This window comes from Rattus rattus, chromosome 4 (genome assembly GCF_011064425.1).
Source record: "Rattus rattus isolate New Zealand chromosome 4, Rrattus_CSIRO_v1, whole genome shotgun sequence".
Lineage (NCBI taxonomy): Eukaryota > Metazoa > Chordata > Mammalia > Rodentia > Muridae > Rattus > Rattus rattus.
Window position 1 is genome coordinate 169,533,658 of NC_046157.1, and position 16,326 is coordinate 169,549,983.

Here is a 16,326-nt window from a genome sequence, read left to right on the forward strand (position 1 = left end):
TTGCAGATTCCCCAAGGAGATTGGCTCTCAGTAGAAACTCATTGCTTGATTCAATATCAATAATGGCGAGGGGATTTCTTTTAGATACTTTCTCCAAGTATATATTAATCTAAATTTACTCATCAGATACTTGGTGACCTCTAATACTCTTATGATTTGGGATTCATTATTTGTCACACTTTTTCAATTTCCTGTTAAGTTTGAGGGGGTATCTTCCAGGCTGTTTTCTTCTCCTTCGTTTGAAATTTTAGCGTCAAACATATTATGTACAGAGATATATACCTGTAGAATATTCTGTAAGATAGAAAGGCTATTAGAACAATACAGGTCAATGATCCTGGTCGGAAGACATAGCTTATTTTAGAGAAAAACGAAAATCTATTATTGTCTATGCACACGGATTTTGCCATGTGATTTTTGTTCAGAGAAAGATATAAAAGGATGTTTGTTTCTTTTTCTGGTTTTGTCTTTGTTATGATTCTCAAAAAAACCCAAAAATCTTAATAATCTCCAGACCCTGTGAACTTTCTTTACTTTTCTGTTCTCTTCCTTTAAGTTGCGTATGTTATCAGGGTCTTACGTCAATAGCCACTCCTTGCCCACTTGAGCTGCTAATTGAGGATTTTTCCTTCTGATCTCCTTAGATTTGCTTTTCCTGCCAGCTGATGCTGGGCCTTCAGGGAACTTCTTTCCACTCACCCTTTGTGCTTCCACCTCGCGATCTGTATGTCTCATCTCTCTCCTTCGGGTACACTGAGCTCGTTTCGTTTTGCGTGCATAATGGAGAAATACCCTCATAATGAGAAATATCGCTCTTAATCTTGTTTTCTGTTTTATTGTGTACTTTATTAAAGTTTCCATTTCGTAACTGGCACAATGCCTGACTTGTATCAAGATTTTTTTAACTCAGTCACCATCAACTGGATTGTGTTAAGCTAGGAGTGGGGGGATCAGAATAAGAATTACCAGATGTCAATGACACTTTCTGGATGAAGAATTTGGGTAATTGAATTGTTACCTAGCCATGAGGTGTAGGGAAGTAATATAAAACACCCGAGCTAAAACCGAGGTGAATTATTGAGTCTGCTAAATTAGGCTTTAATACTTTTCTCTTGTGATAGAATCTAGCTGTTCTTATAAGGAAGCTTAACATGTCTGAAACTGAAAATAAAATCATTGCACCAATAGCTTGCGGTGAACCTGATAGAAACCCCAGAAACAGAGAATGTCAATTAACGTCGCCAAAAAGCTAGGTATAATGAATCATCAGAGTCAAAAACAAATCAAAACCAAGCCTACCAAGCCTACTTATATACTCATAAGTATATGTGTTTCATAGTAATATGTTATATGCATGAATAGGACTGAAAAAATAATAAAAGATTATTTTTGTTTCTATCGTTTTTCTGAATAAAGTAAGATCATTATGTAATTGCTATATTTCTCAAAAATATATCTTTGGCGTTTGTATTGCAGGCCCATTTTGTCTATTTTGGTGTGAACGTTTGTTTAAATCACTGTACTCATGTGGGTGTGTGACATGAGGTAAAAAATCCAAAAGGAAACTAATGAGGAACAACCCTAAGACAGAGGGTGGGACTTAGCAACACTTAGTCTGGGCAGAAATGGAGAATTTCCTTGGGGAACATGAAACTAAATCTTAAACACAGTGAGAACGGATCAGTCTAAAGTAACGGATCCAAGAAGTGCACTGCAAACATTAAAATAATAAGGAACAGAGGACATCTCTGAATAATTGATATATTTTTTTAAAAAAATAAGTCCTGTAGATTATTTTAGTCTCTTAGGACTATCGATTCTTGTATTTGACTTAGGGGATTTCCTGTAAAGTTTTCTCCAGATTAGTAATTGCTGAGTAAGTGAGTTATTCAGGAAGCCAAGCACACAAAATGCTCTGAAAGTTGCTGTCTTTCATTTTTAGTTCTTTACACACCAGCTTGGAATCTAAGTCTTGGTCCATCTACTTCTACTGTTTTACATTTTATCTACACAATTAATTTTCTTAACAATGATATTTTGGGGGCCAGACTCTTGCTTCAGATACAAAGGTGTTTATGCGATCTTTCACAAAATAACAATTCTGGACAGCCAGTTTCTACACTCTTCCCTGTGTCTCCAGGCCTCAACATGCATTAGCTGCCAGTAGATTTCTGTGAAAAGTTGAAACTTCCTCTGAAGCTTTCTCCCTCACACCTTAGCGTATTTGCTGCTGTCTTTGTAGACAATGCTAAAGCAATACACAGAAAACTAACATTATACTGGCTGAGAGGTTGTTTTTTATATATTTAGGATTATATAGATATGTAATACTAAGAATTTATTATGTATAAGGCTATACTGACAGACACATATTGACAATAATCATAGAAATTGAGGCAAAGAGTTTCAGCAAAAGGTGATGGGTTGAATGGTGCTTGGGAGGATTTGTGGAAAAAATGTCAAAGGAAATGATAATTAAATTATAACCTAATAATCTGAGGTAAAAAAATCTGAAAAAATAAATTATTACATCAACCTAAACAAATAAATAAAATAGAGCACTTGAAATATACTGTCATACATTAAAAGAAGAGGAATGACAAAAGAATCCAGAAAAATGATGGATCTTTTAAAAAAATATGATTAACTAGAAAATAAAGTCTTGAGATGATTGAGGTTTAATCTTATGTAGCATGAAAATTGTACTATGTATTAAACCACATAGTATATAATCCCTTTCAATCTCTCCCATGAAGATAGAAAATATATCATATCTATTCCATGATTTTCATGTGATTCAAAGGCACATCTGTTTACATCCATTGCAAAACCGAGGTTGGCCAATGGGTTTTACTACATCTTGCGACAGAGATGAACCCTCCTAAAGTGAGTCCAATCTCTCTCTTCTTTTTCAAAGTTATCACCTGATGAGTAAATAAGTTGTATGGGGAACTGAGTACGCACCAGACTTCTAAACGTACTCCCTTTTATTTTTATTAAGTTACGGGCCAAGCTTGGAATCCAAGCCATGATCCACCTGCTTCTGCTGCTTTGCATTTCATCTGCAGTTAAGAAAGGTCTAGGGTAGCAAAAGGCAAGTCAATTGCCAGAGTCAGAAGCTGTGTAAAACACGTGCTGGTTACGGTATCCGAGCCCTGTCTCTCCGCTGTTGCCTTATAGATCCACGAAGCAATGAAGGGGACCACTGTGAATATCAATCGATGGTTTAATGCAGAGGATGTCAGTGCCAGCATGGAGGACGTTTAGAGCCACATATTTATGACAAAGGCGGGAGATCAGCGGGAGACAAAGGAAAATGGCATGGCTTTTTCTTCAGGATGAAATCTGAGAAAAGTAGCTTTTCTTACACTCCTTGGTAGAGAGCAGAGATTTCTAATACTTGAGTTTCTTTTTCAACTTACTTAGACATTGCCTTTTAGATGCCTAGACAATTATATTAATATATCAGATTTAGTGCTAAGAATTCTTACATTAGCCATCACATTTTTATTTTAATAGGAATTTCACTTACTATGGCCACGTGACACACTTTGCCCGTTGATAGTTAAAAGAAAATCAGATTACCTAATGGACTCCAAAACTTTCCAACCCTTTCCTGCCTGCTATTTTCCTATAGCCGGACTATTGACCCCTTTATGTTCTAGAAAACATAAAGAAGATAAAAGAGTAAATTCGATTACAGTATGAAATTTCCTGAGAGAGATAGCAAATGTAGAATGAAGAAATTGATTCTGTAATGAAATGGACTTTTTGAATTTCTATCTCTCTGTCTTTCCTTCTTCAAGCGAAAATTTGTTTAGAGAGCTAAGCCTTCAATGTCCTTGTTTCAGAAAGGGAGTTGAAGATAGAAATTAGGTTTAAAGTACGTCAATTCTAGATTATGTCTATTTCGATAGTTAATTCAAGTTGGTAACCAACAATTTCAGCTCCACTTTATAGCCTATACATCTAGAAAGAAGAATCAGAAAATTATTGTTTCATATGTAAAGTGGACTTATAAAGGAAGGGCTATTGTCCTTGGTTGGTTTAAGAAGTAGAGTTGATCAAGCACAGGTGTGTCAGGTAGCTTCTCACTGTTCTAAAAGTCCTCTTCCTTTATCTAATAGCACAAACAACATCGGAGCCCAATGAGGTTAAGTTAGGGATAAAGAGAGAAAGCCAAACTCCGTGCTCTCACGATGTCGTTCTCCAATAACAGAATGAATTCATAGATCTTTGGCTATGTAATATTGGTAAACAAAGAGCAGAACTTTCTAAGAAACCTGTGTAATTTGCCAAACGTGCCGTTTCCTTGTGCCTACAGCAGTTCTGGGCTGTGGTCTGAACCTGAAATACCTCTCATAGGTTTATTTGTCTGAGCACTTGGTACCCAGCTAGTGGCGATGCTTGGTAAGATGGTGGAACGTTTGTAAATAGAGCTGGGCTCACAGAAGTGTTTCACAGTAGGCGACCTTAAGTTTTACACTCAGACCTCATTTTCTGTTTCCTTCCTGCTTTCTGACCGGAGGAGGAGCAGTGTGAACGGCTACCTCACGGTTGTGGTGTTATGCCACCCACCATGGTAGACCATAGCCCTTCTTGAACTTAAGCAACAATGTGCCTTCCACGAATAGTTTATTAACACGTATCCAGCTTCAGCCGTGAGCAGTGCAGCAGAGGAGAACTGCGATCTGTTTAAACGCTCCGTTCCCAGCCCTGATAAGACCCTGTGGACCCTGTGGAAAGTTATAAATAATCCTGTAAGGACTGACTGTGTATCTTTGTCACTGCACCGAGTGTGATACGTGATTTTTCTTTTTTAAGTAAAAACTTGAAAGATTAAGATCACCTATTAGAGGAATGATTTTTTTCCGTGACACTAATTTTTTTTTTTTATCGTGTCAAGAAAAAAAAAGAGAGAGAGAGAAAGAGGGAGAGGGAGAGGGAGAGGGAGAGGGAGAGGGGGGAGAGAGAGAGAGGGAGAGAGAGAGAGAGAGAGAGAGAGAGAGAGAGGAAGAGAGAGAGAATTTTTTTTTAAACCAAATGGCAAAGGAAGATGAAGTCAATCTGTGTGTTTAGACCGGGTTGGAAAATGAGAAAGAAAATCTCAACGTATCTCTGAGGTTAAGCCTCAGGAGAGTGAACTAGACGTCCCTTTGGGTTGGTGTTATTCCTAGAGCCCATCCCCCTATCATTTTCAGGGTACTTTCAGTAACAGCAAACACGTCCTATTTCTGGGTACCAGAGCAGCATAAAATGTGAGGAAGAGGGGCACAGGAGACAGGACACACAGAGCCCCAGTCCTCCAGAATTTAATGGGCATTAGGAGAAAATGATCCTGTGAATAAAGGCATTTTTTTGAAAGCTGGTCTTGACTCGTGATTCAGAAAGAATTCGAGAGAACAGGGAACAGATCCTGGTCAGATTGGTTAGGCAGAGGGATCCCAAAGACAGCTGTTGTGGCTGCCCTTGTCTGGAAGCTCGGAATTTCCTGGGTCTTATTTTATTTTATTTTATTTTGCCTTAGCTAAAGGCAGATTTCAGAGTAAGTTTTGGCTTATCACTTCACCCAAATGAGCACCTCAGCCCAGAGACGGTGCTCAGAATTGAAAGATGCTTGACACCTCGTTGTCTGCTTACCAACCCCTTATCTCAAACTTGTAAAGCTCTTTAACCCTGAGGCACTGGTCCACGATCCTCTCCTGTTTCCGAGGTCCCTTCCCTGACGCTCAGGAGGTGAGCAAGACTACCCTGAAGTCACTGACAATGATCCTGAGAGAAAACTGTCCTTTAAAAATTACCTTGCCACAGTCTGTGAATTTCCTTCTTTGAGTTCATCAGACAATAACCCTTAATTATTGTTATTAATGATATGTTTTATTTGCATGGCAACTCAGTCTTCAGTCATAGTGTTTTGCTTAGAGTCCATGAGAGAAGCCATAGGCATTAGCAAATGCCCTTCACTTACACTAAAACGAAAATGGCTTCTTTAAGCTGACATTCGAATGAAATTAATCATGTTAAGTGTCTAATTAGAGTTGCTGCAGTTAGAAATCGGTGAGACTATTGTGATTGTCTGACTATCTATCTGGACATTAATATTGTTCACTCATTTCTGATTAATGGCCATTTCTGATTTGATTCATGTAGAAATCAGTATACTAATTAAAGCAGCCCAGACTAAATTTAGATGCCGTCAGAAATATTTCCTGAACATTGTACCAGCCTGACGTGACTCTAAGGCAAGGTTGCTCCTGTCTGAAATTTGTATTTCTGTGGAAGAGAAATTTCAAATTCACAAACAGATAAACTTTACTGTGTGAAAATGTGAATTTCCCCTTTTATGTCTTAAAACATTTTCCCCAAAGCACACACATTTTACTTAGATTTAGTAGATGTCAAAACATAATGCAATAAAAATTGAATGAAGATTTTGATGAATTTTCTGTTGATTTAAAAATGTTGGTGAATAAAATAAAACTTTGAAAAGCAAATAAAAGTGTATCAGATGAACTTAGCTAAAGAAAATATCAGTTGCTTGGTAGGTAAGTATTTAGAATTTTTTTGGATATTATAAGTTATTCTAAGTGGTACCTATAAAGACCTGGTATAAAATAATGAAGATATTTTATAGACTTACTATTTTACTGTGTTTGTGTAGCTTAGTTTTGAGTTTCAGCTAAACATTATTCTTCATTTCATATTCCAGAATTTGGTCCTTGGTGTGTTTTTTTCTCCAGCTTCTCATGTTACGTCCATAGTATAGTGTCACCCAACTGTTTGAGAAATTTTTGTACTTTTGCTAGAATTATGTTTTTTGTTGAACTGTTTTTTTAAAAATGGACATTCAAATAATTTCCTTCTTTTAGTTACCCCTAATGAGGTTTCTATAAACGATGCCACTTTAAGTGGACTGCCTAGTACTTCCGTGCCTAATTTCTTTTCATTCAGCTTCGCTGACGACAGCACAATTTTGAGTTTCTGGAGTACCATTTGGCTCATTTCAGTTGGAGGCTAAATTTGCAGAACTTATGGGAACTCAAGGAACTTCTTGTCGTCATTCAATTATTTGCCGCTCTTAATTGCTACATCTTCCTTGTGAAAGAAGTGCTGTGCTCCAAACTTTGTCTCCATATACAGCCCATATATATATATATACAGCCACCAAAACTAGATAAGATGGATGAAGCAAAGAAGTGCAGGCTGACAGGGACCGGATATAGATCTCTCTTGAGAGACACAGCCAGAATGACAAATACAGAGGCGAATGCTAGCAGCAAACCATTGAACTGAGAACGGGACCCCCATTGGAGGAGTTAGAGAAAGGGTTGAAGGAGCTGAAGGGGTTTGCAACCCCATAAGAACAACAATGCCAATCAATCAGAGCTCCCAGGGACTAAACCACCATCCAAAGAGTACACGTGGACTGACCCATGGCTCCAGCCTCATATGTAGCAGAGGATGGCCTTGTTGGGCACCAATGAAAGGAGAAGCCCTTGGTCCTGCCAAGCCTGGAACCCCAGTGTAGAGGAATGTTGGAGAGACAGGAAAGGGGGGTGGTTGGGGAGAAGAAGGGGATGGGGATGGAATAGGGGGCTTATGGATGGGAAATCGGGAGAGGGAATAACATTTGAAATGTAATAAAAAATATCCAATAAGAAAATGTTATGCTTTGGGGTTGAGGATTTAGCTCAATGGTAGAGCACTTGCCTAGCAAGAACAAGGCCCTGGGTTTGGTCCTCAGCTCCAGAAAAAAAAAAAATTTAAAAAGAAAAAAAAAAAGAGAGAGATATGTTATGCTTGGTAGATATGGTTTAATGCCTGGAAACACAGTTGACCAGACAGAAACACATACACACACAACACACACACACACACACACACACACACACACACACACACACACACACACACACACACACACACACTGTCATTGTTTTCAATGTAGAAACCGAGTCACATTACCTTACTGGTAGAACACGGTTTCTTGTGGCCATAGGAGAAAGTGAGAAAAAATTATCATCATTGCCTGAAGGCCAGGGATGGACAGACTGTTCCTGGCTTATACCCTGCATATTTATCTAATACCTTTGTCTCCTCTGGAATTTTAGGCTTTTTCTTTCACCCTTAACCCACTTCGCAGTTTCTCTGTGCTTTGGTTTCTAATTCTTGGAGAGGTTCCTCTCTGATCTCTCCCGTCTAACTACCTCTCAGCATCTTTCAAAAGCATAAATTAAAATAACATTTCTCTGTGAAAAACTCTTTTGACACCTCTGTCCAATTAGATTATTGCCCTTCGATGGGAGTTTGTTATGGTATTTCCCTATCTCGGATCTGAACCAAATTCAAAAATGAAGCTTGCTTAAGGGATTCTCAGAAAATTGAAAGTCTCAAATTGCATTTACTAAGTGTCGAAACGCCTTAGGTAGGAGTTCCCGAGGTGTCTGTGCTTAACCACCTTATCAAGTTGCCAACTCCATTACTGTGGACTTCGGTTGTAAATTATGTAATTTTTTTGTCTAGTAATTTTATGAACACTCGGTCCTTGTGTTTACTGCTTCACCCATTAAAACTGAAGTTCCAAGTCTTTGGTTTTTCACTCGTTCTGATATTCCTCCTAATTTCCGATTTAGAAGAGAGAGATAAGAAGGAACCATGGAAGGGATAAATTATTAATTACCTCTGAAACTTCTGTGTTTCTGGACCCCCAAGATTTTGCAGCAAAAGCAGTACTTGTCCATGAGATGTAAGATTTGAGTTCCAATGCGTTGAAGTCTTGATATAAGTGGGAGAGAGAGTTTTAAGGCAGGCAGACAGGAGCTAATCGGACTGTCTGACTCCAATCTCTTGGCAAATGTTTTATGAGATTTCTGTCTGTAGGAAAGAAACTGCTTTTTTCATACTTTATTTCATCTTCAAAATTTTATTTTCTAGTTTTGGCTTATTTCTCTTACTTGGTTGTAGCATGAGAGTCTCTCAGGCCTAGTTTACTACGTGGCTTCCTGGAAACTCAGGTGCTATATGGTTCATTCTCCATTGACTTTTTAATTTGCTCTGTACCCTTAAACATGCTTCTTAATATTTCTGTACTCCAATATCACTAACTGTAAAAGAATGGAAAAGGTATTAAAATACTGGTATAGTTGTAAGGGAAGACCAATAAATGTGATTGAAAAGCAATCTGAAAATATAAAGTCCTAACCATAAGAAAGGAGAAATCAGCCAAAATCTGGACAACTTAGAAGGGCCCTTAAATGTACTTAGCAGCTGATGGAGAGTTTTAGGTTTGATATGAGGAAAATTATCCCGACAGTCAGTTGTTAAAACAGGCTACCTTTTTGGCTTCATAATATTTGCCTCCTGCTTCACATTTTTATGCTGTCAAGGCCAATCCTTCATCAATCTTCCATACGTGGAAGTTGTAAAGTAGGAACAGCCATTACAAGGACTGGTTTTAGAAGATATGGTCGTGCTTAAAGTGAGCGGCTTTCATTAGCGTTCTCTCGCAGGGCTCTCTTGACCTGCCAGCCGCCCAAGTAATGGCATGGAGACGTTTTATTAATGGGAAAGCTTTAGGCCTTAGCCTAGGCTTCTTCCGAAAGAGCTCGTAACTTATATTAACCCATTTATTCTAATCTAAGTTCTGCCACGTGGCCAGCTAGTTACCTCTCACTAAGTCCTGGTATATCCGACTTAGTGTCTCGCTTCAGAGTCTCCTGCAGATCCTCTTTCCCAGAGTTCCTCTCTCTGCCACAAAGTTTCGCCTATCCGTTTCTGCCCCGCCTTATAGGTCACTCTGCTCGTTATTAACCCAATCAGGACGTTCCTTAAAGAGATTGAGAGAGGACAGGGATACATCTTCATGATCTTTGTATGAATCATTGTAAATAATCACTGGACTGATTTGATGTAGGGTTTGTGACGTAAACGATGCCATTTAGCAGCTCTAGTGTTCCTGGAGTTTAAAGCTTTGCTCTTCCCAAGAACATTTCCCACTTAACAAGGCGACCAGCTTCAAAGCCTTACACTGTAGAATAGTCAAATATTTGACTTCAAGGGAAGGACGCTTGGACTTGTTTTCTTTCAGGCGAAAGTTCTTCTTGATGCAGCAGCCACATCCAAACTGGTTGCTTTTTCCCATCTTATTTCCAAATTTAACAGATCTGTTTAGTTTCTTTCTTGGGTTGATGGTAAGGCGTTGAGAGCTGAAGGGGAAAATGAATTTCTGTAGGTAAAGATTAAAATAGATGTTTAAAGTTCAGATGGGCACACACAATTAGTTCGAAATAAAAAAAAATGAAGTTACAGCTCATATCCCGAGACCCTAGAAGCATATAGGTTTACAGAATGCTAACACTGTGTTTTTGAACTGAGGTATTAAAATTCTAAATCTATTTTTGTTTTCTCTAACTGTAGTGTCATTCCTCTGAACACAGAAAGGGTCCAAGATCCCTACTTTCAAATCAAATCACGTTGAAAATGAGACCTGAGCGTGATGAAATTGCTGAGGGCAACATTAGGGACGTTAGTAAGACGTAAACTTCATCACCAAAATTCTACTACACCCTCACATGGTTCGGAAACATGCTTCTTGTTTCCATAGTTTCTGCTGAACACGTCCGTGATCTCTGACGGATGCGCTTAAGTTTCCCATCAGTTTAACGGAAGTAAATCTTACCATGAATCTTCAGGAAAAAGAGGGGCTCATGAGATTGGAGGTGATTTCTATTCGGCCAGCACTTTCACATTGTAATACTCAGTGTTTTCTTTTAATCTCATTTCCGTCCTTAAATTCTCTCCTCTGGATGAAATTCCTTAAAGGTCTTTAGGAACTTGATTCTCAGTAAATCAGTAAATTTAAAGCCTAATGAGCGTGTAAACTTCTGGACATGCAGCCACTAATTGTGACTATCGGGAAAATAAATTTGATTTAAAGTTGTCCCTGCGTCAGAGCATGTTAGCAAGCTGTATGCTGAAGTAGAATATAGTAATATAACACACGGCTAAGTCTCAGCCAGTCTCAGCAGTTGAGATTTACCCAGCCATAGGCTCCTAGCTGATTAGGTCACGTCCATAAAAGGCAATGCCTCAATATGCCACATCCAAAGTAGGTAAGTGTCCAGCCGCAACCAATTAAACTACCTCTGTATGCCATCTCTTCTCTTTATTTGTAAATACTGCCAGCCACATCGCCGGGAGTCCTCTTTAAACGTCTCCAGAATATTGCCTGATTCATGAGTCATTATTTGCGCATGTGTGCGGGCACACACACACACACACACACACACACACACACACACACACACCCTCCGCTACATGTAACCTTTAAGTAGGGTACTATTGCATTTGGTTATTTATTTGTTGAAAATAAGGTTTCTTGGTATAAAATATAGCACAGCTGTCAGATTCTAAATTATGGCCACAGCAAATATGCACCAAATACAGAAGGTCCTTCTCCTCACCCTTACTGAAGTTCCCCCTTTGGTATACCTCTTTTCGTTTTCAAACTCTAACTCTGTAGATTGCAATAATTGCAAATTCTTTTCTCTTTTGGTATCTTAGATTTTTTTTAAAAAAAAAATCTACATTTAACGGCAAATGCTATATATACCGTTAAGCAACCCTTTAGACCGTTCACGGTGCTTCTTTTGTATGGCTGAATTGTGCTATTTTCCAAGAAAATATCATTTCCTGAACTGTACTCTTTCGGTTTGAAAATAAATAACCAAGCAAATGCCTGGTTCTGAGATGCAATCTACAGGAAAGTCCTCCTTAAAACTTGCTTTCCGTGCACCTCTCAGCACACCCGGATTTGTTTCCTTTTCCCCTGTGCTTAGCAAGGATTGACTTGCCTACTGTTTACGAAGTGTTTTAGAGGTGAAAGGTGCTGCGAGAGGCTAAGGCCAATAAAACGTATTGTGTATGCAATCAGAGTGCTGACTTCTGTAGCACCGAGCTTCTGAGCGCATAGTCCAAAGATGATTAAAATCAACATCATTTGTAATTTAAAATACTGTGAACAACAAAGAAGACCCAGCCCAGGCTTTCATTTTGGCAGCCTGCAAATATAGATTGCTGAACAGCGGGGCTCTGTCAATATGAGGCATTCAGCACTCGACTAATCAACTTGAAAGCTTTCTACTCTAGGCAGGAGAAGAAAAAGACCGTATGAAATCAGATTGCATACAACATCATTTTGAAGGATTAGCTATGCGATTATTAAGAGAACACTGGGACTTAACGAATCTAAGTGGAAAGTCTGTTACAGGACTTCTAAGTGTCCGGCTGAATATTCCGGAAGGTGAGACCCATTCCGTGGAGCGTAAACAGACAACCGCAACAGTAGAGCCAGACATACTGTAAGGAAAGGAGGATTTGAAAGCGAAGAGAAGGGGGTGGTCACTAACGCTGTTAGTGTCAGGCTGTCCGATTTGGGATTTTTCTTTTTAAAATTCTCTTTTCAACGACACTTCTTCAAAAGAAATGTTGTATTCAAAGGGAAAACAGCGTACCCTGGATGTTCAGCGCCGGTCCTACCACGGAACCTTCAGTGAAGTCCACAGACGTGTGCTTGGAGCTCTTTGTGAATTATGATTGTCACGCTAAAGACAGGATTTCTATTCTTCTCGTCTTGACCAATATTATAAATGAACTATTTTCTTCATTCGTGTTATATTAGTTTCTCTTAAGATAGGTGGACCAAGAGTCATGCCTGGGGTTCCATTAGTGGAATGCGTTTTGGGTGTCAGATTTCCACAGATCTTCTTTTATACAGTGAAAAATATTTCTTAGCAAAGAAAGAAACGTTAAGTCCACACAAGTATAAAAACTGTGGAAATAATTGTGCTTGTTGTATTTTTATAATATTAGTTTTTAAAATAATTTCACTTTGGTTGGTGGAACTATGCAGATAACTAAGATGCCGATAATAAACTCACAGAGCTGACAGAAGGGGAAGTAGAAAGTGTATACAAGATGCCTCTATTCTACAAAAAGTAGAATGGTATAAATAAGACAGGGATTTATAAAATGGATGAAAATTTTCTGTCTATGATGGAGAACAAGAGAACACGTTTAATTAAAATGTCCCAGTAATTGTCTTCACTTATCTGCTTATCACATGATAAACTATTTCACAATCAATGATTTAATGCATCATTGGGAAGAAGGTAGTTAACTCGGCTATTTAACTGTGCACTCATTTAAAAACTGAGGTCTGGTTTTAGAAAATGCATTATTTTGCTTGTAAATAAAGGCCGGACATCTATAGTTTATAGACTGATTTCTTTTTCCCCCATTATGCATGAGGACAAGCTATATCTTAAAATTCAAGAGTCATTTCCATGATGTAATGTAAGTTTTCAATGGATGTTTTAATTATTCCATTAACTGATTGATTAGACATTTTTGATAACAAAACTCCAGAACACATTCATGAAAACTAGAAATAATACTGCTTTCCTTTTTCCTTCTAATTACTGAAACACTATCCTGCAGCCTGTCCTTTGATTTACTCTAGCCAAGGCTGCTCTCAAACTCCAGATCTTACTGCCTCTACTTCCTGAATGCTGAGCTTATAGGCACACATTATCCCACCTACTTAAATAATAATCTGTAATCCTTGCAGTAACATTAATCTTGACTTCTGGCTGAAGACTTCTGACATCAGACACCGAAGGGTCTCCTGCTGCCCCTCCACGTCCACGTTTCCGTGCTCCTCGCCCCTACCTGCTCCCTGCTTTCTTTGCCTTGTTAGAATCTTCTTCTAATGTGTGCATTCAGCTGGAAATACTTAAAAACACTGATTTTAATAAAGTTAGCTGAATCTCCTATGTTCTATAGGTCCACGCATCTTTTAGTATTTGAGGCATGTCTTTTCGAGATCATGTCCGTCTTTCTATCTTTAACCATTGATGGGATATTACACAAATACTTGTTTATGTAACGTCATATTAGGTAACACATTCCGGTGTATTACGAGTCTCTTTTCACGATCCCTAAAACTTCCAGAAGAAATACTAAATTTATTTGGCGGTATTGTTCCAAAAGTAAAGGAAATTAATTCATAAAATCCAAAGTTAAACATTCTGTATGATTAGTGCCGTCTTAAGAGTTTCTTAAGTGATTTTATTACGGATCTTGCATCTATTCTTGCTTCTGATTTATCGGCTGTTTATTCAGTATCCCGAGAAGCATTCGAGGAAAAGCATGTTCAAGAACAGGATGTGAAATGCTGTAAAGAGAAAACTTCACCACACAGAGCACTGTGTCATTGTGGAGTAAGCGTTTACATATGGCCGATGCTTCCTTAGACCCTGCACTGCTTGACCTTAAAACACTCAATTCACTTTGGAATCTCCAGTACTCTGTAGAAAACATCTGTTGCGGTTTGTAACAAAATGTTACTGAATGACAGGTCAATACTGGATAACTTGAAATAACCTAAACTCAGACCTTCTTATTCTTACTAAACCGCTCTACAAAGTATTTCAGGCACTCCCAAGATGGAGGCTATTTCCAAGGGCCAGGATTATAGGTATTATAGAAAGCCGGAATCTATGTGAAAATCTAATTTTAATCACTCATTCCAAAGCTTCGTGGGCTTACTTATGGCCAAAAAGACAATTACTTACTCTACTTGTACTCCAAGTCCGTAGTCTATCATTCGTATTCATTGGCTGAACAGCATCACAAGAACTAGAGATTAACCATTCATTTCATGATTTTCCCGTAAAATAAATACAATTCAGAATATTAAAAGTTGTGGGTATCGGTTTTGACGGGAAGAAGACTGGTGTACACAGCTATCTTCCACCTCCTAATACTAGATGGCCTTGTCCTTAAGATGGGGGCTTAAATGGCAAAAATAGTGAATAAGTTCTAGAACACATCACTATGCAATCGCGCTCTGAGACACTCCTTCCGTTTGGTCCCAGTGTCTTTTTAAAGTGGGTTCTTTTTGTTTAGCTTTGTGCCGAGAATTTGTGACTTCTTACTCCATGTTAACTATGCAAAACTAGGTGAGTGTGTGACATATGAAGACTTTTTTTCTTAGCCAGCATTGATGCATACCATGTTTTAAGAAGGTTGTGTGGAACTTACCCCGAAACACAGCAAATACATTGAAATTAAAGGGACCGGGATTTGTTTTCATTGTCACTTGGAATTTAAGCTTGGAGAAGAAAACAACTTGTCCCTGATACTGAATGAAAGTGAGAAGCCAGGTGTCCAGCACTGTGGAAAGTGGGGACGCTCACCAGAATGCTATTTTATTTAAATGATCTGTAAATTGGAAAGTAGACCTATGAAGTCAGAGTGGAATGAATTACATGAGATTGGAGAGTTCAACCTTAAGAACAATTCCTGGGAGGCCAATTCTTACTCTGCGTAGAGTCCACTTTAAGAAGCAATCTCTTGTCTCTTTTACCGAGACCCATCAACATGGGCCGCGTTCGCACCAAGACCGTGAGGAAGGCGGCCCGGGTCATCATCGAGAAGTACTACACGCGCCTGGGTAATGACTTCCACACCAACAAGCGCGTGTGCGAGGAGATCGAAATCATCCCCAGCAAAAACCTTCGGAACAAGATAGCCGGCTATGTCACGCATCTGATGAAGCAGAATCAGAGAGGTCCTGTGAGAAGCATCTCCATCAAGTTGCAGGAAGAAGAGAGGGAGAGGAGAGATAATTATGTTCCTGAGGCCTCAGCCCTAGATCAGGAGATCATTGAGGTAGATCCTGACACCAAGGAAATGCTGACGCTTCTGGACTTCGGCTGTCTCTCCAACCTCCAGGTCGCTCAGCCTACGGTTGGGATGAATTTCAAAACACCACGTGGAGCTGTTTAATCCGTTATGCCATATTTTCAATAAACCTGAAAACAAACAAACAAACAAAAAAAGAAGCAATCTCTTTTTCTGGAGGGCAGGTGGGTGCCCTTTGCTGATTGTTTGAGTGGTGCCTATTAGGATGTCTCCTTCAGTTTCATATTCAGGAGATGTTTGACAAGTGAGTGAATGGATGTCCAAAACTTTTCCAAGAAATTACTGGATAAGCAATGGTCTTCTGTTTTGGTAAAGTCCCATATAGTCTAGTCTTTAGGATGCTGTGAACATCTTCCCCAGGGGACTCAACTGAGAAAACCTGGCATCTGGCTAAGCACAGGAGAAGGTCTAAACCCCGGGGGCTGCCTTGTCAGAGAAGTTTTCAGTCAGACAAAGAGCCATGGTTCCCTCTCAGTGGCTAAATGAGAGCCAAGGCTTGGAGTAGGGCTGGGGCTGCTGAGGGGCTCTGAGAGTTTCCAGCTGTTAGGGAACAGGCAGGAC

General features: G+C 39.1%; 1 protein-coding gene across 1 annotated transcript; it reads left to right on the plus strand.

The window, feature by feature from the left end:
- Nucleotides 1-15,432: 15,432 nt before the first annotated feature.
- Nucleotides 15,433-15,886, plus strand: LOC116898286 (40S ribosomal protein S17-like). The gene has a single exon (XM_032899637.1). It carries the CDS (start codon nucleotides 15,442-15,444, stop codon nucleotides 15,847-15,849), a length of 408 nt encoding a protein of 135 aa, XP_032755528.1. The 5' UTR covers nucleotides 15,433-15,441; the 3' UTR covers nucleotides 15,850-15,886.
- Nucleotides 15,887-16,326: the final 440 nt, after the last annotated feature.

Bases quoted from the DNA above. Each gene is read 5' to 3' on its own strand.
- LOC116898286 (XM_032899637.1), top strand. From the start codon at position 15,442: ATGGGCCGCGTTCGCACCAAGACCGTGAGGAAGGCGGCCCGGGTCATC.